Raw genomic sequence first — 19,477 nt, 5'->3', positions numbered from 1 at the left:
AGGTCTTATTTCCACTGCTTGATTAGTCGCTTTATCTGTTCTTCGTTTCCTCTGATGCCCACGTGTGCGCATGCATCCAGATGAACGTGATTACAAACATGTTCGTCTCGTGCCTGCTGCAGACTCATTTATCAGATGTGAACGCTGATAAATAAACTCGATTTCCCGCAAAATCGCAGAAAGCGAGAGCGGGTTGTATGTCATCTCCGGAGAGCGACAGCCAATCATGGCGCTGCTTTCTGTCAGCGCGTCTGCCATTGGCTGACAACTGACTACTGCTCTGTTGTTCAGTACAAAATTGAAGGGAACCACACCGACAATAAATGATAGCCAGATTCGTGACAATTTGCTCAAAAATATCCCAAACCGTCTCTGACAACAATCGATAGCCGCGGTTTGTTTTCGAGGAAACCATGCTAGCTCTGCAAGTTAGCTAGCTAACTCTCGAGCGTCTCACCGCCTCTTCATCTTCATGGGTTTCTGCTGTTGAGTCTGCCAGGCTTGTGCTGAAGGCAGCGAGGCTAACTAATTAATGCCATCAGCCAGGGTGGGTTGCCTCTACTTCCGCCCAATATCCTCCTTATGTCGACGCTATGATTTTATTTATTGTTGGCGAAAACAAAAAACACAGAGTACGAATTCTACGCCGAAATGCCACGGGAGCTAACGGCTTAGCCTTGTGCTTTTAGCCGAGCTAGCCGCCTAGCTCACCAGCTAACGCGAGTGTATGCTAAGCTAACTTGTTCTGTCACCGGAGGTTTGTGTTATAACTAATGTGCTAACGCGTGTTATCGTTCTCGCAGAGCTCAGGTCATATTATGAGTGGGGCGAGCTGCAAAGCCAACGGCGCCGTGTATCCCGCTTCATCGGCGATGATGAACTCTGTGAAGAAGCCCAAGATGGAGCAAATTCAGGCCGACCGTGAGCTCTTCCTACAGGCCTTTGAAAGTAAGAGTTTACCCCCTCGTCACTTTATCACACATCTTTTATTATTGAGCATTAACTCTACTACAATAGTAGACGTCTGTACAAATGGACACAGTGTGAAAATAAGGTGAACGTAAATAAAGACAAAACAAGCAACACATTGAAGGACAAAACTATAAAAAATACAAAATATTTTCAGGTAAATGTAATTAAACTGCATGCTATAAAACTGACATCCATAGCATGCAATGATGAAGGAAAAAAGATTGCTTGTTTGTCTGTTTTTGGGAGCATGAGAAGAAAACCATGCAATCATTAATCATTTAGATTTTCAATTAATTTGTTAGACATTTGTGGCTGACAGGTCTCCATACTTAGCCCTTGTTATTGTTTATTATATCTTAACATCTCCAATCTAATCCAAATGTATTCCTATAGCACATTTAAAAACGACATAGTTGACCAAAGTGTTGTAGAATGCTTAAATACATTTAGCATTATATGAAACAATGGAAACAAAAAAGCAATTTAAAACAAAAACGGAATATAAAACACAGAAACAAGGTCAATAAATAGTCATAAGTGTATTCAGCCACTTATTATAAAGTAATACAATTAAAATAGTTCACTGAAGAATTGTTCATTATCTGTTCACATTTTATGAATTTGATAAGATAAAATAAGAAGAGTCGTTCATTAGTCCCACAGTGGAGGGCCTTTACATTGTTACAGCAGCAAAGACAGTAAGGATAAAGAAAATGAATAATAAACATGCATTTCCATTTACACTATAGAAACATATTAACAAAAAGACTATAAATAGTAAAAAAAATAATCTATATTATAGACAGTTTCCAGAATATATACAGTTTGGGCTTGGTGGGTGTTTGCCACCTGTTAACACCCCATGTGTTTTCTTTGTGATGACATGTTTGACGGAGAAATTTAAGGTTGTTAGATTGTGTCAAAATATAATGCCTGCATAACACCTTATTCCCTTTGTTAAGAACCCACACAGATATACAGATTTCTCCGCACAAGGAACTTGATTGCAGTAAGTGATTGATTCAAAATATCTCTTCTGTGAATTATTACCTCAGCCAAGGATCTAATTCTATTCAATATTAATTTATTTGGAGATTTTTCAATTTCCATACCAATTTGCTTGTTATGAAAGCAATTTGATGCTAATACCAAAACATTTGGATCTCTCTAACCTTTTATGTCATTATTATATTAATATTTACATTAAAAACTGACCACAGCACAGTTACATTCATGCCCTTTTTATTTACTATGACTACACAGTGCAGTTGTAGTTCAAACTCAAACCCGATCAAATTCAAAATATCCAGCCAAGTTTTCCAGCAGAGGGTGCCGTGTGTGCAGCTTGGCCTGCATCCATGCACTCTTTTCTCATCAGAAGAAGACGGCAGTGAAGTTATGTTGTTTGGTGGCAACAGTTGTAGACAAAAATAACAAACTGTCTTCCTGAGCAGCAAATTATGACACCAAAGCATCTGAAAAAGGTGTGTAGATGTATTTCCAGTTCTACACCATAGATTACAAAATAATGAAGAAATCTACGGACATAGCTGTTTTTAGCGTCTTGTGGTTACGGTAGACTATTACAGTCACATGATACTGTTTTGGTTAAGTCTTGCATGACCACGATAGTCAAGAGATTTGTGCAAAGGATACAGGAAATGGCATGTATTGTAAAGATCAATATAAGGATTTTATAAATTGATACTGGATATTTCAAATACAGATTGATATACTTTTTTTTTTTTTTTTTTTAAATCCAGCCCTTATGATTTTATCTGTTTGTCTCTGATCAAATGTAGCTTAAACTGTAAAGGACACATGTATGAAAATGTCTGGAGATGTAGGTTATGGTCGAAGGACAATATAATTAGAATTTGCTAAAGATTTGGATGCAGGTCTTTATTCAGGATAGTTGTTAACTACCTCTGCAAATTAGAGGTGTATTGATATTAGAAACTGAGCAGCAGCCATGGCAGGGGCTGGCTCTTTCTGGTGGCTTTCTCTAGTTTTATTAATTTAGTCTGTCGACTATGATTTATTGATTTAATAATTACTTTTTCCCTTTACTTTTAGCCTATATTTTTGCACAGGACGCTCACCTTCATGTCTCACAGAAACAGTCGATCAAATGCCAGAAGGTAGGAAATCTGATACATTTTACTTGTCACATATTGATGGAACTCTTTGGGTTGCATATGTTACATATCGTTTTAAATTTTTAATTGATTTTAAACTTGTGTTCCTCCCAGGAAAACATTCAAAGTTGATGATATGTTGCAGACTGTGGAGAAGATGAAGGGAGAGCAGGATTCCCCAAGGTAACAGTTTTTCAAGAGCAGATGCATCTTTATTGCTCAATATTTTCAAGGATTAAAATACCAGAGAAACCATAAAGACACAAGACATGTTTGCTAATGCAGCCCTTGGGGTTGTTTCATACCTGCTGATAATGCGACTATTCATATTAACAGTGGTCAACAGTAAGTGACTAAATTCACCCGTTAATTTTTGTTTCAGCTTGTCTTCACATTTACAGTTAACCTTCACTGGGTTCTTCCATAAGGATGGTAAGCAGGCTTTATTTTTCATTAAGTGTTTGTGTTTGTATTGTGTCAAGGGAGACATCCACAAGTGCCCAGATAATTATCTAACATTGTTTAATCAAGAGTTTGAAAGGATTAGGCATTGCTACGTTGTTGTAAGTGCTGTGTTGCTTTATACAATGACAGGCAATTACCAACATGCTAAATAAAAAGTGCGAGGATACAATGGTGTCACAAGTACATTCTCCAGTAGCCATGTTGACAAAATTATTGATGCTAAACTTTCTTTGTTCCAATGCAGAAAAGCCATCTCAGGTTTCAGAAAATGAACAAAATTCTGTGTCCTTGGAGGTGCTACTTGTCAAAGTCTGCCATAAAAAACGCAAGGTTAAAAAAAAAGAAAAAAAAATACTATTTGTCCAAATTTCCTTCCTCAGCAGGAAACTACAGTTTCTTACCAGTGACTGTGGTTGTTTATGTTTCAGGATGTCAGCTGCCCGATAAAGCAAGTGCCTACAGGTAAAAAGCAGGTGCCTTTGAATCCTGACAGTAACCAAACCAAGTCTGGCTCCTACCCATCTTTATTGGTCTCCAGCAATGAGTTTGAGCCCAGCAACAGCCACATGGTGAAGTCCTATTCGCTCCTGTTCAGGATATCACGTGCAGGGAGGAGGGATACGAATGGCCTGGTGAATGGGGAAGCCAATGAAAACATTGGTGAGGAAGAAGCCCACGTTAAAACTGTATTGTGGGGGTTTTGTCAGTTTAGAGTTTGTATTTGTAGGAGCATATGAGAAGCACCAGGAGAGAGACAAATCTGGCCACTGCAATCTGTTGGTTGTGAGGAGCCAGGTTTCCTCTGGCACGTCATCTAAAAATAGTGTTCAATGTAACTGAAATTGTTACCAGTAACTTAGTTTTAAGCTCCTTATGATTTTACTTCATCTGTATCTTTGTTTTTTATGCACAGATGTAACAGATACTCCTAGTAGAAAGAAGAGAACTTCATCCCATAGAGAGGAGGGAGAGACCATAGAGACATATGTTGCACAGATGACTGTCTTTGATAAGAATAGGTAAGTTTTGTGATTTTTAAATATAAAGTTCTCTCATTGCTCCTCCTTTTGGCTGTACCCCTTATGGACTCTTATGGGATTTGTCTCTTACAGAAGATTGCAGCTGCTGGATGGGGAGTATGAGGTCTCAATGCAAGGGATGGAGGACAGTCCTGTGAGCAAGAAGCAGGCCACGTGGGAAACCATCCTTGACGGAAAGGTTAGACGGGTTTCTCCATGTGTCTGCAAGAAGAGCATGCCCTCATTTGTCACACCCTGAGAATATGTGAATTATTTAACAGATTTTTCACTTGATCTTTTATCTTTGTTATCGTTTATCCTCTTTACACCACACACATCACTGACTGTCCTACAGAGACTGCCACCATTTGAGACATTTTCTCAGGGACCCACATTGCAGTTCACACTGCGTTGGACAGGTGATGCCAGCGGAAAGTCCACTGCCCCCGTTGCAAAACCCCTTGCTACCCGCAACTCTGACAGCTCCAGTCCCATGGAGACTAGGACCAGCAACCACAGAGCTACCCTCATGTGTAAGTCGTGAAATACTATATGGTAGCTTGAGCTTTGTTTTATAACCAGGTAGATGCACTGTTGTCACATCTTAATCCATAATTAAATATAAGAGCAGGAGGCACAAAACATCCAGAGTTGATGAACAATGGGGAGGGCACATAAAACAGTTTACTGTTCCGCCTTCTGCTTTATTAAAAGCTCTTCAAAACTGTTTAATATGAACACTAAACAAAATAAACTAAAACCTACTTAATTGTTATTCGAGCAAAGCTGAATAGATTATGTCTTTGTCTGATTTCTGCATGGGATGAATCTGTTTGTGACTGAATCTACCAATGCACTCCTAGTCACAACTGTTCAGCCCCTTTTCAGGCATTTACTTCACTCCAGAAAGTGCAGAGAACTTTAAATACTGATTTTGAAAAGTTACAATGGCAGTCTTAGCGACTTGTGTACGTTTACCTATTAACTACCTGAACTCATCATGTTTCTAAAATTGCCATAAACGCAAGAGGCTGTGGTCAAGCTTTTATGATGATGTATAATGGTCATTCATTATCCTGAAGAGAATCATCTAACTGCAAGATGAGTTTTAAAATCCACCAGTGATGTAACCTTCCTTCCTGTCATTACATTTCCAACATTCAACTTCCAATTCCAGCATTAGTGTTGGGGTGGTGGGAAGGAAATTAGGTGTTTATGTTCTATCTGGGGTATTAGATTTTACACAGGCTTCTTTTTTCACGTTTGACCACAGCCTTTATGTAGTATTTACGAATCCTACAGTATGTTTGAACATGAGAAACCAAAGAGCCACCACTTAAAAGGTAAAGGAAACCAGCATTGTTACAGATTCTTTGTCTGAGACGGACAATTTCACACCTTGTTTTGTTTTTTTAGAAAACGGGTAAACTGTACAGTTTTTAAATACGTTGAATGTTTCAAATCCACCAAATTTGTTGTTTGATGTTTCTCCTAAGATTTAACTTTTTCATCTGTTCCCGTCAGCAGTGAAAGAGTCAGTGAGCACAGACATTCAGACGAGGAAAGAGCAGGTCCCATGTGAGCCGCGGCAGAAGCTACGTATATTTTATCAGGTACACTACAAGGAATACATCACAGGCTTGGGTCACAAGCCTGTGATGAGGTGGCTGAACAAAAATGTTTTAGTTTTTTTTACCTTCATCAAGGAGGTTATGTTTTTGTCTACATTTGTCTGTTTTTCTGTGAGAGGCATAACTCAAAAAAGATAGCAAGTTACTTTGATGAAATTTCTGGGGATGTAGATTATGGTGTAAGGAAAATAAACATATCTTTGTGGTGATGCAGATACAAAACTGGCAGCCTTGGCAGAAGTTCCACTCTCTAGATGCTTTCTCTAGCATCAAGTGATTGGAATTGTTGTCATTTTTATTTTCCTGTCTATTGGCCTATTTCCACCGTCACTACTTGCCTTGGCATGGCACGATTAGGTTGCATCTCCACTACAAAAAAGTACCTACTTAACGTAGGCGGAGATTAACCCACGTTTTAGGATTGTTAAGTAGTTTTAACTGATCTACCGTTTGGCATTGTTCGGCTTGATTTCTGTCCACACATCTCCGGAGCTTAGCCTCCTACTCCACAGACAGCAGTCTGTGATGCAGCTCGCAATCGCCGGCACTATCCCATAATACACCACTCCACTTTCACAGACTCCTCCTGTTAAATATAGGGAATTCCCTGGTAGTTGTTGGAGATTAACCCTCGTTTTTAGGATTGTTAAGTAGTTTTAAGTGATCTACAGTTCGGCGCTGTTTGGCTTGATTTGTGTGTGGGACGTCTCTTCCTGTGACGGCACTCTGGCCAGTGAGTGGCCGGCAGTCTGACCAATCATCGCATAATACCTACTCAGCATGCTTTTGGAACCTCGTCTGAGCAGGTACTAAAAATAGTACCTGGTACCAGGTACTATTTTTATGCTAGTGGAAACGCTACTTAAACCGCGCCGTAGCGGTGAGGCGAGTAGAGCCGATGGAAATGCGCCATATTTAGTGTATTGTCAAGACTTTGTTTAAGTACATCTTCATTTCAATAGCTTGGACTACTCGACCCTGAAGATATGCGCTTGCAGCACTGTTAGAATAACCCATTTATATTTGCTGAATGTTCTGTTTTCTAATTTGATCTGTTCTTGCTCAGTTCCTGTACAACAATAACACACGGCAGCAAACGGAGGCAAGAGATGATCTTCACTGTCCCTGGTGCACACTCAACTGCAGCAAACTCTACAGCCTCCTCAAACACCTCAAACTCTCCCACTCCCGCTTCATCTTCAGCTATGTGGTAAGGCACGGGTTGTTTATGTGTCCGTGAGTTTGCCTTCAATGCTTATGAGCTTGTAAAAAAGGCTGCAACTAAGTAACAGTTCGTAGGTCTTCATAGCAGGCCCTGTTAGGGTAGATGACAATGTTAAAAAAATGGCTATAGATGCCCTACGTGCAGTAGTGAAGTGTAGTAAATAGCCATTGCCAGCTACGTGTTCAAATAATTAAAAAATGACACTGTTCCTAAACAAAATCTTTAGCTAAACCTCACACGGAAAACATGCAAAGGATATATTGCTTTCAAACAGTTTTAAGCTCATGTCAGGGAGGAAGACTGGAACTTGTAGATTCTGCAGCTTTGTTACTTACTGTGGAAAAAATAAAGTAGTCCAAACTTTTAATGAGATTCAGCTAAAAGTCATCTGTCAACCCACAAAGGTCATGTTTTGAGTGTTAGTAAATTAGTCTATTCTCAACTCTTGTGATTGCACAAGGACTTCTACCTGGTCTGACGGCATTATCAGAGAAGTTTTTACCTGTACATGCACACAAAACTTGCTATTGTGTATGCTTTGAGAAATCACACATTCAACCTTCACATTTAGCACTGGGTTGAGCAGGAAGTATAGCTTCACTTATCCTTTGTTCCTCTGCAGCCTGACCCCAAAGGAGCAAGGATAGACGTGTCTATCAACGAATGCTATGACGGCTCGTATGTTGGAAACCCTCAGGACATCCACAGCCAACCAGGCTTCGCTTTCAGCCGCAACGGCCCGGTCAAGAGGACGGCTGTCACTCACATACTGGTTTGCAGGTAAGGTAAACTTATTGCCTTTGTACAAGAGCAGTATTTATATTCCGCGACCAAATGTCAAAGGTGATTAACTCGTTTTCATTTGACCTGGCAGTGCAGTGATTAATTAATTATTAGGAGAATTAATTCTGTGAACTTAATGTTATTCTCATACATAGGTAATCTTTTTAAATACCTTTGTTGATGTTGGAAAGCAGATTTTATTTCATGCTCCCTTTTTAACCAAAAGTTGATTATTTTGCTGGGCAATTTACCAGTTCATACCGCTTTTCTTTTTTTTAAAGTAACAATGTGAATTATTCGAACAACTTTATGAGAAACAAAACATGGCATAGCAAAACTCTGTTTGAGAGGGGACCCTTTTCACTGCTGCACCACCCAAAAGCATGCGGAGGGCTTAGCTGAAGAAGTAACTGTGGTAGTAATTGCAGATGTCGAGTGGCAAAAATGGACAGGTTGGACCGTGAAGGTTCTGAACCTGAAACGGTAGAACAGTTATGTACATCAACCATCAGCAAGAGAAGCTGTGGAAGTTTTTGGGGTTTAAAAATGTCTGACGTGGACCAAACAACAAGTTTCAACATACATTATGTAACGATTTTAAATTCCAGTATGCATAGTATCTATCTATACATAATTTATTTTGTACCCCTCCCTCTAGGCCTAAGAGGACCAAGCCAAGTCTGTCTGAGTTTTTGGAGTCTGAAGATGGAGAGTTGGAACAGCAGAGGACCTATGTCAGTGGACACAACCGCCTCTACTTTCACAGTGACAGCTGTATGCCGCTGCGGCCCCAAGAGATGGACGTGGACAGTGAGGATGAGAGAGATCCAGATTGGCTTAGAGAGAAGACTGCGACGGTGAGAAGCCATTACTTAACTCATGTGTTATTCCCACCGGTTGGTGGTAACAAAAACACCTGGTAATGCTTACGACCAAGCAAAATGATATCAGGATCATCAGTTAGAATCTAATTATAGTGTACAAATGGAATCGAACTTTATTGTCCAGATTGAAATAAGAGACGATTGTAAAAATATGAGACAATTAGATGGAAAGTGTTTAATTACATTTAGACCAGTTCCTTTCTGCAGTTAGAGATTCTTATAAATACTGTACATTGTTTTGGTGTCCACTCATCGTAGAAGTATTTGGTTCACTCCTGCTACATGTTGATTTCCTGAAAACTGACCACATTATTTGCTGTTGTCTTTGTCTCTTACCCCCCCCTCTCCAATCAAACTTTGATATAATATGCTGTTGTTTTTGTACTTACAGCAACTAGATGAGTTCACGGACGTCAATGAGGGCGAGAAGGAGGTGATGAAGCTGTGGAATCTTCATGTGATGAAGAATGGGTATGTTGTGGACTTTATACTATGATACTGGATATTTGTTTTAACAAGTGTGATCAGTAATTTGCCTAAACATTGAAAAATATTTCTTGAATGTTGCTTTGTCAAACAATTTTGAGTTTTTTTTTAAAGGGCTTGCATTTTTGTTTATTTATATTTTACATTTAAGCTACATGGCACAGTAAGAGAAAGGTGGAAATGCGAAAACTAACTTGATATCAGTACAGATTAAAAACAAATCAAGAAAGTTCACATTTTTGCCCATAATCTATCAAGTCAAATATACAGTAGTTGCACATATTCAGTTGTATTTAAGTTTAATCTAAGTTCCCCTAACCTTTTAAATGTCCATGCAGTTTTATAGCAGACAACCAGATGAATCAGGCCATCATGCTTTTCGTGGAGAACAGTGGTGCTTACATCGCCCGCCGCAACCTCTGCCGCAACTTCCTCCTCCACCTAGTCAGCATGCACGACTTCAACTTGGTGAACACGTCTACCATCGACCGCGCCATGGCCCGCCTGCGGCAGATCCGAGAAGAGCTGCCGGACACTGAGGAGGAGCAGCTGGACCTGAGTTTGGTATCAGCAGGAGCCTGCAACGGGAACGCCATCACCTCCAGCGCAGTAAAGCTGGGCAAGAGGACAAAAAGCGCGCTAACGGACTGATGCAGGCTGGACGGATGGATGAAACAATGATTGTCATGTTTTTGTTTAATTTTTGTTTTGTTTATTTCTTCTACAATGAACATTACCAACCCTCTGGTGCTTAGTTAGGTGGGAGAACTGGTCGACATCACAGTAACTAGTACAAAAAGCCTGTAAAGCTTGTGTTAGGGCCCCCAGATTGACTGTGGGTTTTGCCGGTAGGTTGCTACGACAGTAGTGTTATACTGTAAGCTTGGATCCTGGACAACAGATGAAATTCAGATTTTGGGTCCAGGTTAAATTCCTACTTTATAACCCCTAAGCCTTTTAGCCTCCATTGATAAAAGCTGAAGTGAAGCCAGGGAAATTTACATTTTCTGACATTTCTTTTCTTCTTTCCTATGACTTACTGAAACAACCAGCAGCACATCACCACATGTGGTGTAGAGTGCACAGCACTGAAGATAAAAAAGTTAACAGTTTTCTGATGAAACTGGTGACAATACAAAGAACACATGTTGAGAGAGTCCGCATTTGTGTAAACGCATCAAATGTTTAGAATCCAATAATGAACAGATTGCTGTTCATCTCTCAAAGCAATATGCTGTTTATTGGATGGTTGGTTTTTCAGGTCCAAATCAGTTGTCTGTTAGATGCATTTGATGCCAAAGGGGGATATTTTCACCAGTTGTAGTTCTGTGTATTTTTTTTTTTTTTAGTATCTTTTCCTTTTGTTCATTCCATAATCAGTTTTTTTTTTTTTTTTTTTTAAAGCAGTGGTTTTGTTTTGTAGTGTGCACATACATAGATGATCATCACCACACATTATTTCATCAAGACTTCCCTTGTGGACAACCAAATTACCACAAACATTTATTTTTTGCTCTCTGCTATTCATAGACGGTTTCTGTGTTTATCTGGAAAAGGGAGACCTAATCGCCATTATTGTCAAGACACCCTGTTTAAAACTTGTGAACTGTACACTCTCTGGCTAAGGGGATTTTTATATTTAAAGAAATAAAATACAATTGACCTTATTTATGGCTGATTTTGGACATTAGCCATAATTAAGCTCTTTCTGTTGAGGCTTGTGCCTTGTTTATAATAACTGTCTGAATAATGTATTTCCCAGTAGGCTTAAACTTTTACATTCACCAGCCACTTGAGATATTTACATTAAGGTGTACCTAATAAACAGCCAATGTCTCGGCAGCATAATGTAGACATAGTGAAGACAAACCAAGCTTTAGAATGGGGAAGAAGGGTGATATAAATCCATCTCAATGTGACATGGATGTTGGAGCCAGACAAGTTAGTCTGAGTATTTCAGAAAATGTGTATCTACTGGGTTTTTCCACACAAAACCACAAAAGGAGAAAAACAGGATCCAGTGAGTGACACCACTCTATTTAGAATTATATTGGGGAAAACAAATCACAAAAGGGAAATGAAAGGCTCTTAATTTTTGCTACAGTGTTTAATAAATAAATGTGACCACCACCAAAGCCACAGATGCCCTAAGTAGTCGGTAGTCAGAAATTAATCATAAGCATAACATTCAACCACTAAAACTATATATAGTTATATATATATATATATATATAGTTATATAGTTATATATATATATAGTTTTAGTGGTTGAATGTTATGCTTGATTCATTTCTGACTACTCAGAAAAGACCAGTGAGCCGGCTCAAATGTTGGTATAAAAAGATGAATTCCGGTTATTTGGCCAAAAAAAAAAAAAAACTTTTAATTTTAAACGGTTTTTTCAAAGATTCCTTCGGCTCACTTGTTAAAATCTAAGAGAGCATCTTTGTAGTTCGTCTGCCTGTAGACGATCTTTGGCTAGGTAAAACCTCGCGCATGTTTTTTTCGTCACATCATTTTCAAAAGTGTCTAGCAGTGTTTTTATGCGCATTTGTTAACGTTTCTTCAGTTTCTGGTTTTATTTTCAGGTTCGTCTGACAAAAAAATAATCAAGTAGCCGTTCGGTTTGATGTAAAATTAAATAAATGGCTTAGTTTAGTTTAGCTTGGCTAACTTAGCACTAGTTGATGTAGCGCTTTGCATGCGCCAACGTTTAACTTCATCGGGTGTTCGTGATTGAGTTTGCATTATCTTTACCATGCGAAACAAACTCAAACGTAACACAAACCAAGCACAAATCATCAACGTGAGGCCGTTAGCGTTAGCAGTGTCGAGTCACTCTGGTGTAGACTCTCAACCAAAACGCAAATGTGGCTCCGCTGCTACTGAAAGAAAAGCTCAACCGCTGCAGGAGCAGCACACGTCTCGCTGCGTACAGTACGTTAAACTCGCACCCATTTTCCTCCACACATCTCGACAGAGAACGAGTAAATGCAGCGGCGATATTGAGCTTTATCCATCCGAAGAGAAGCTGCACAAACCAGCGCCTCGCCATTCTCAGGTTGGCGACTTGCGAAGGGTGAAGAGTCGGCATCAGTTTCCATTTGACCTGTCAGATAAAGAGGAGATAATTCAGTCTACAGGGACACCGTTGTCACCTTCATCTCTGCAAAGCTGTCTGGAAGAAATTCAGACAACCAATCCAACATTTCCAGTCCAAACTGTGTTCAGCACTCTGCGGAAGAAAACTAGGGAAAGACTGCAACATGCTGGATCCACAGGTGAGATTCAATTTCTACGCCCTCCTTACAAAGGCTTTTACGGTAACAAGCCTGCGATTCAATGCGTCAAGGTGATTTGTAAGGACGTCCGGTTTTCAAAGTAAAACGCTGAAAGCGCCGTTTCCGAATGCACGTTTGAAAGCACATCTTTGAATTGGAAAAATAATGAAAATCCTCAAATCTATGTTTTAGAGACTTAATAAGTGGACTTTGAGCCCAAGTTCAGAATACGAATGAGAAAGTTGTGTTCAACACATTGATATACTGATATACTAGTGTACTTGATATCAGACATTTTTACTGCACAGTTTTAGAGACATTTCAAGTTAGTAGTCCCATATTTGCACTTTTTAACTTTGGGAAATTTCCATAAGTTCTAGATGACACTAGGTTGTGTCCAGGACATCTATGATTACCAGCATACTCTAAACCATACATTTTTCCGGTTCAGAAATTCTGGAATTATGTTTGTTTTTATTACATCTCAAAGTGGATACTTTTTCGATTAAAAGATGAGACTGTCAACTCGAAAATGTCTCTGAAACTCTCTAAACATGTCATCTATCTGTCTAGCTATTGTTCAATCATGTGTCACAATATAAACATGGCCTTAATTGACTTATACAAAGTGTTTCTCATTGTACTCATTTGAAATCAAAGTTTTCCTACATACTGTGTAAAATAGGTAACATTGGTGCTGCATATCAATGTAGTACTGTACATGCTATCCAAATTGAAGGACTCAAGGAAACATGACTCAACTTTGATGTTCTGTAATTTAATAGCTGTTTGTATTGTTGTGGTCAATTTTGAAAAAGGAGAACATCGAGTGCTGCAAGAGATTTGACAAAGATAATGTTTTAGACGTTTGAGAAATTAAGCCACAGTTTTTGGAAATATTTGGAGAAAAAACTAACAGTTTGAAGGTTCATTCATTCATGCATTTCACATTAAGTATTTTTTCCTCTATTCAAAACAGAAAACTCCCTGTATCCAAGCTCCTCACGGAACAACTTGAAAGAGAAGAGGAAAAGAGGAGAGGAAATCCCTGAGAGCGAGTCAAAGCGTCTGAGATGTAGACTCAGGGCAGAAGGTGGCACTGGTATGGAACAATGTCACCTGTTATCACATGGCATCCAGGAATGTGATGCCCTCCCTGTGAAGAAGCCACACTGGAGCAGTAAGCTGAGTCATACTCACAGACAAAAACAGAAGACAGGGAGTCTGGCAGGCCCGGTAAACAACTATGATTGCACAAATGACACAGAATGTGAATTACAGTCATCTATGATCCAGGACAGTTTCCACAGAGGTAAACCTCAGGGTACACTGACAGGTTTGTTTGAGATATGATTTTCTTTTTGCTCTTCTAATAACAGAAATGTAACTTTCTTTTTGTCTAGAAGCTAGTTTTGAAGATGTTCTCTGGACAGACAAGTACAGTCCTCAGTGTTCGAATGAAGTCATTGGCAACCATGCCTCTGTTAATAAATTGCACAGGTATTTTTTGTTTTTTGCTGCTAATCCTTTCACATCATTTCACTGACACATTGGACTTGAAGTCAATGAACGTTTTTGTCTGAAATTCAGTTGGTTGAAGAAATGGAAACGGAGAGCTGACTGTGAGGAGAGGACTAAAATGGAGGAAAGGAAAGATGAAGAAAACCGCATGGGTATGCACATTACTTATCTCTTATTTCTACTTCAAATGTTTTTTTTGAAGTGGCCGCTAATGAACCATGAGTAAATATTTGTCCCACACCTATCTATTTCTGCACATCACTAGAATTGCAGATTAATGTCAGGATTTCTATGTGTGGATCTGAAATAAATGACTGTCTCTCTGTGAAGACTCATGGGACTGTGGAGATTTTCGAGGTGAGACTGGGACAGAGGACGACAGAGACGAACCACTCTGTAACACCATGCTAATAACAGGGCCTCCAGGTGTGGGGAAGACTGCGTCTGTGTACGCCTGCGCTCAGGAGCTTCACTTCAAGGTAAGAATTTATGAAAAACATTGAACCATAAATTGAACATAAATAACAAAATAAATGTATCCATTTATACATCTTTAAATGTAACCATGCAGAGGGTTTAGGCTTAAAGTCAGGATTGCATGTTGCATTATTCACTGACTCACCACTGAGAACAACTTGATAATAGATGATGGTATTCATCATCTGTCAAACAGCGTCTTTGTGTGTTAAGAAAAGCGCTATAAAAATACGATGTATTATTATTATTATTATTATTATTAATAAACATGATGAGATATGAGATGATGTTTGCCATTGGCAATTCAAACTGTAACACTAACTTCAGGTCATAATTTAATAACATGAGAAACTAGAAACATAATGCATAAAAAAACACCTATAAATTAGGGATGTACAATATTGGAGTTGTTATGGCCATGCGATGGACTGGCGGCCTGTATATCAGCTGGGATTGGCTCCAGCTTCCACCACGACCCTCATGTGGAGGAAAAACGTGGTAGAAAATGAATGAATTATTCTGGACTTCACGGAAATGTTTAATAGTTTTCCCAGATGTATGTTAATTACAGACAATCCACTTATTTATGTCATTCAAAATGAAATCATTTTGCTTCCTGGAAGGTCAAGAGGTTTAGATTAGTCACGAAAATGAAACCTCAATTTGTTCCCTTTTTTCACTCAAAGGTGTTTGAGGTGAACTGCTCCTCACAACGAAATGGTCGCCATGTTCTGGCTCAGCTGAAAGAGGCCACGCAGTCCCACTTAGTGGAGACATCAGGCAAGGACCTACTGAAACCAACTTACCTCAACAACTACAGCACCAGCAGCTGCACAACTAAATCTGAGACGTTACCCGGTAAGCGATGACAACAGGGTCATCATTACAAATATAATACTAAATCTCTCACTTACTGACGTAATTAAACAAGCCTGCAACAATGAGTGTTAGTTAAATAGCTAATGTTCAAGAATTTTATGGAGCCCCTTTTTTTAAAAAAACAGGAAAACCAGTGGCTCCTAAATACGTCAGCTCAAAAAAGAGGGCAGCACAGAGTTTTGGCCGCTCCAGTCGTAAAGGAAAAGCTAAACCAGCCACAGTCACTTTGGCCAACTACTTTAAGATGAAGGCCAAAGCAGATCAGTTACATTCTGGTGGCCTGTTGCCATTTAAGAAACCAGATGGAAAGGATTTGGGCAGCTCATCAGCAGACTGTGATCAACCAATGTCATCAAGCAAGAAGACAGCCACATCACTCATTCTGTTTGAAGAGGTAAACGGTCCGACTCTGAAATGCCTCTAATTACATGGTTTTGAGACTGCTAGTACTCCCGAATAAAGCTGATGTGTTTGCATCTGTCTGCTCCCACAGGTTGATGTCATATTTGACGACGATGTCGGTTTCCTCACAGCCATCAAGACCTTCATGGCAACGACAAAAAGACCCGTCATTCTCACCACCAACGGTAAAAGCATACACTGTAACCTTGAATAGAAATGATCTAAAGACAAGCAGTGATGGAAAAATAAATGTCCTCATTAGATCCCTTGTTCAGAGAGAGATTTAGCTGCAGCGTGGAGGAAATCATTTTCACAACACCCCCAGCAGTAAGTCAAAGCTCTAATCTCTACATTCTTGTACAGTAGAGCATCATATGGACAGAGTTTGTTGTAAACATACTCTGTGCACTGCAGGTGAACATCTGCACGTACCTGCAGCTGCTGTGTCTGGCTGAAAATGTGCAGCTGGAGTTGGATGATGTAAGAAGCCTCCTCAGACAAACCTGTGGAGACGTCAGGCGCTGCCTGCTGCAGCTGCAGCTCTGGGTGCACAGTGGAGGAGGACGAGCATCTCAGAGCGGACGCTTGTCTCAAGAGCACATTCAACTACAGTGTAAGTTACTCCAGATACATCTGGTTAGGCCACTACTGAAAATGACTGTCATTATTGATTCATCTTACAGTTATTGTCTGAAGTAGTAGTTTAGTTGTTTTTAGTCCATAAAATGTTATCAAATTGTGAAAAACCTCAAACTGATGCCGTCCTAAAATGTCTTCTTTTGTCAACAAACCAAAGATGAAGTCCGCAGAGGAGCAAAGAAACCAGAAAATATAACATTTTAAAGAGGATGGACTTTTTAGTAGCCGATTACTTAATAGAATCCACATTGATTTTGTTACTAAAGATTTAACACCAGGACAGAATCGCAGGGGAAAGTGTCTTTGAGCATTCTTAAAGGTGTCATTATCGTTGTTGTTGTAACTCATTTAGATTCAGATCTTCCTCGGAGTGACACGAGCTGCACTGCCAGCATGCTAGGTCTCCAAACTGTGACTCAAAAGCAACTGCTCAGCCTTCTAAAGGCAAGTATGCATATGTCTATGTACTGTATGTACGCTTCAAACGCTTTTAAGCTTTTCTCCAAAGAAAAAATGTGTAATGTGTCTTCTAATTCTTCAGTGTCAGCACTGGTCTGAAACAAACATGAAGAAGCTGCTAGGACTGTTGGCTAAGAGCTGGAGAGGAGGTGAACCTCTTCTCTATAACAACATGGAACTCCTCATGCCCAAGGCTACCTCAGTCCAGGACCTGGACACTGGGACTTGTCGTGGCCCACAAAATGGGGTGACGCCTTCAGACACTGATCGTTGCTTCCTGCAGCGCCATGGCGGTGTCAGTCTAAACGCACCAGCAGCATCTGTGAAGAATATCAACAGACTCAGTAGAAGGAAACGTATCACAAAAGTGTGTGACTCCTCATCATTTTCTACTTTGACACACAGCTGCCAAAGAACCTCATTATTACTTAACTGGACTCATTCAGGAATCCACAGATTAAGAGATAAGACCGAACAAATATCAGTTAGAGTGGAAACTGACTGCTTAGTAGCCGCATCCGACTTCTTTGACCTCATGTCGTACCTGGACGTAGCACTGACTGCTGCAGCACCGCTTGCTTCAGGCTCACCGGAGGCATTTGTCTGGACAGGAGCCAAGATGAGGGACGGATTGTTAGATGAGATGAATGAGGAGGAGGAGGAGAAGGACAGCACCTGGAGCCAGGAAAGACTGTTGGATATGAAGACTGCCGCTGAGGGCTTGGGGTTTCACAGATGCTGGTGGCGAACGTCACAGGCGTGGAGCGAAGCCCAGAAACACAGACAAGACGTGGAGGACGAAAAATGGGAGAAGCTGGTGGAGAGACTGGCGTTCCCTCCCTCTTCTGAAAGACAGAGCCTCAGATTTATGTTTCAACCTCCATGTGAACCAAGGTGAGAGATTTTCCATCTCAATTTTTAGTCCCAACATTTCAGTGTGTAACAAGACTGATACTGGTTTTATGACCTGTTCCATTTTGCCAGATGAGGACAATCAGGAAGTAACAATTTACTGAATAGCCACCAGGGGGTGACTCTGCTGGTTGCAAAAAAACAACTCCTTTTGCATATGATATGATGTGAATATCATGGGAGAAGCATCTTACTTGATCAGTAAAGATGTTCCTGAGGACTTAATGGTGTCAATGGCCAGTCTTAGGTCTTCTTCAGTGGCAGATGATTCCCATATAGATGACAACTGATGATAAAGCACACCACAAAGAAGTGGACACCAACGTGAATGACATCTGGTATCGTCCAATCGGTGCCTGGTTGCAGGTGGAACATCTAGTTGCAAAAGCTTAACGTGGCACTGATCAAATCTCAACTCTCATGGCTTCAAAATGGGTGTGGGTTACGTCACAAACGCTAGTCATTTGGATGCTTTATTTTAATAAACATACGACCACGTGATTTTTCTGGATTGAACGACTAAGTAAAACAATGTAACGATCGCCATGTCACTCTTGTGCCTCTCCTTTTAGCGCGTCCCAGAGGAGATACGAGCTGAGTAGGAAGGTGCTCGGCAGTAGATCCTTCAGCCTGCTGGGGAACAGACGAGCCGTCTGTGTCGACTACATGCCTGTTCTCCGCTCCATCTGTCGCTTTCATAGAGCTCAGCAACAGAAAGAGGAGCCAGCCAGGTGAGCCAGACACAGTGAATATTTTACATTAAGTGAGCTAAGAAATCCCAACTGACAAGGATTAGTTACAGTAGTATGATGGTGGAAGGCTCAAGGTAGATGATGGTGCCTCCTTTTAGGTATATGTTATCAGTTATAAGTCTTCAATGTAAATCATTTTACCTCAGTGGGACTACGTCATATTAAACATCCAAATTAAAGTCTATTTTCAGCCATATGAAAATAAATGATTTATCCCCCATCACAGGTGTCTGAACTACCTGAAGAGCTTAAATGTTGGCCTGTCAAAGTCTACTATTCAGTTCCTGGCAGAGGAGTTCTCTCAGAGATGAAAATAGAAAGACCACCTCACCCTATTTATGTTTGATTTGTTTTTACTGTGCATTTGTTTGATTGAATATTGTCAAATTAGATAATAAGATATGAAATCCTGTTTTATTTATATTCATCTGTGACCATGAAGAGTAAATAAAATATATTTTTGTAAATTAGCTGTCATCCATCCACCTTCTATCGCTTTATCCTCCACATGAGGGTCGGGGGGTGGGCTTGTGCCAATCTCAGATGACAATA

At 40.0% G+C, this 19,477-nt stretch overlaps 2 protein-coding genes across 4 annotated transcripts; both read left to right on the top strand.

Annotated features, from left to right (window-relative positions):
* Positions 1 to 30: 30 nt before the first annotated feature.
* Positions 31 to 11,270, top strand: suz12b (SUZ12 polycomb repressive complex 2 subunit b). 2 transcript variants are annotated; one of them, XM_058641208.1, is made up of 17 exons: positions 31 to 547; positions 804 to 948; positions 1,935 to 1,981; positions 3,049 to 3,113; positions 3,225 to 3,293; positions 3,493 to 3,542; positions 3,820 to 3,905; positions 4,004 to 4,235; positions 4,489 to 4,594; positions 4,688 to 4,793; positions 4,950 to 5,127; positions 6,122 to 6,207; positions 7,292 to 7,435; positions 8,073 to 8,230; positions 8,892 to 9,090; positions 9,509 to 9,588; positions 9,942 to 11,270. In XM_058641208.1, the coding sequence occupies exons 1-17, from the start codon at positions 533 to 535 to the stop codon at positions 10,252 to 10,254; spliced, it is 2,079 nt and encodes a 692-aa protein (XP_058497191.1). In that variant the 5' UTR covers positions 31 to 532; the 3' UTR covers positions 10,255 to 11,270. The 2 variants fall into 2 exon arrangements, with proteins under 2 accessions (XP_058497191.1, XP_058497190.1); XM_058641207.1 differs by having other exon boundaries at positions 32 to 547; positions 6,119 to 6,207.
* Positions 11,271 to 12,077: 807 nt separating this feature from the next.
* On the top strand, positions 12,078 to 19,395 carry atad5b (ATPase family AAA domain containing 5b). Of its 2 annotated transcripts, none has more exons than XR_009241503.1 (14): positions 12,078 to 12,884; positions 13,864 to 14,196; positions 14,288 to 14,384; positions 14,475 to 14,557; positions 14,736 to 14,884; positions 15,569 to 15,740; positions 15,887 to 16,155; positions 16,255 to 16,348; positions 16,426 to 16,490; positions 16,578 to 16,776; positions 17,155 to 17,246; positions 17,344 to 18,155; positions 18,246 to 18,610; positions 18,746 to 18,840. XR_009241503.1 is itself a non-coding variant. In XM_058641460.1 (14 exons), exons 1-14 carry the CDS (start codon positions 12,362 to 12,364, stop codon positions 19,234 to 19,236), a joined length of 3,132 nt encoding a protein of 1,043 aa, XP_058497443.1. In that variant the 5' UTR covers positions 12,078 to 12,361; the 3' UTR covers positions 19,237 to 19,395. The 2 variants fall into 2 exon arrangements, 1 of the variants encoding a protein (XP_058497443.1); XM_058641460.1 differs by lacking the exon at positions 18,246 to 18,610 and adding an exon at positions 19,152 to 19,395 and having other exon boundaries at positions 18,746 to 18,904.
* Positions 19,396 to 19,477: the final 82 nt, after the last annotated feature.

Source organism: Solea solea, chromosome 10 (genome assembly GCF_958295425.1).
Source record: "Solea solea chromosome 10, fSolSol10.1, whole genome shotgun sequence".
In the NCBI taxonomy this organism is placed as follows: domain Eukaryota; kingdom Metazoa; phylum Chordata; class Actinopteri; order Pleuronectiformes; family Soleidae; genus Solea; species Solea solea.
Note: the sequence above shows the minus strand (reverse complement) of the source record. Positions and strands in the feature narration are given on the sequence as shown.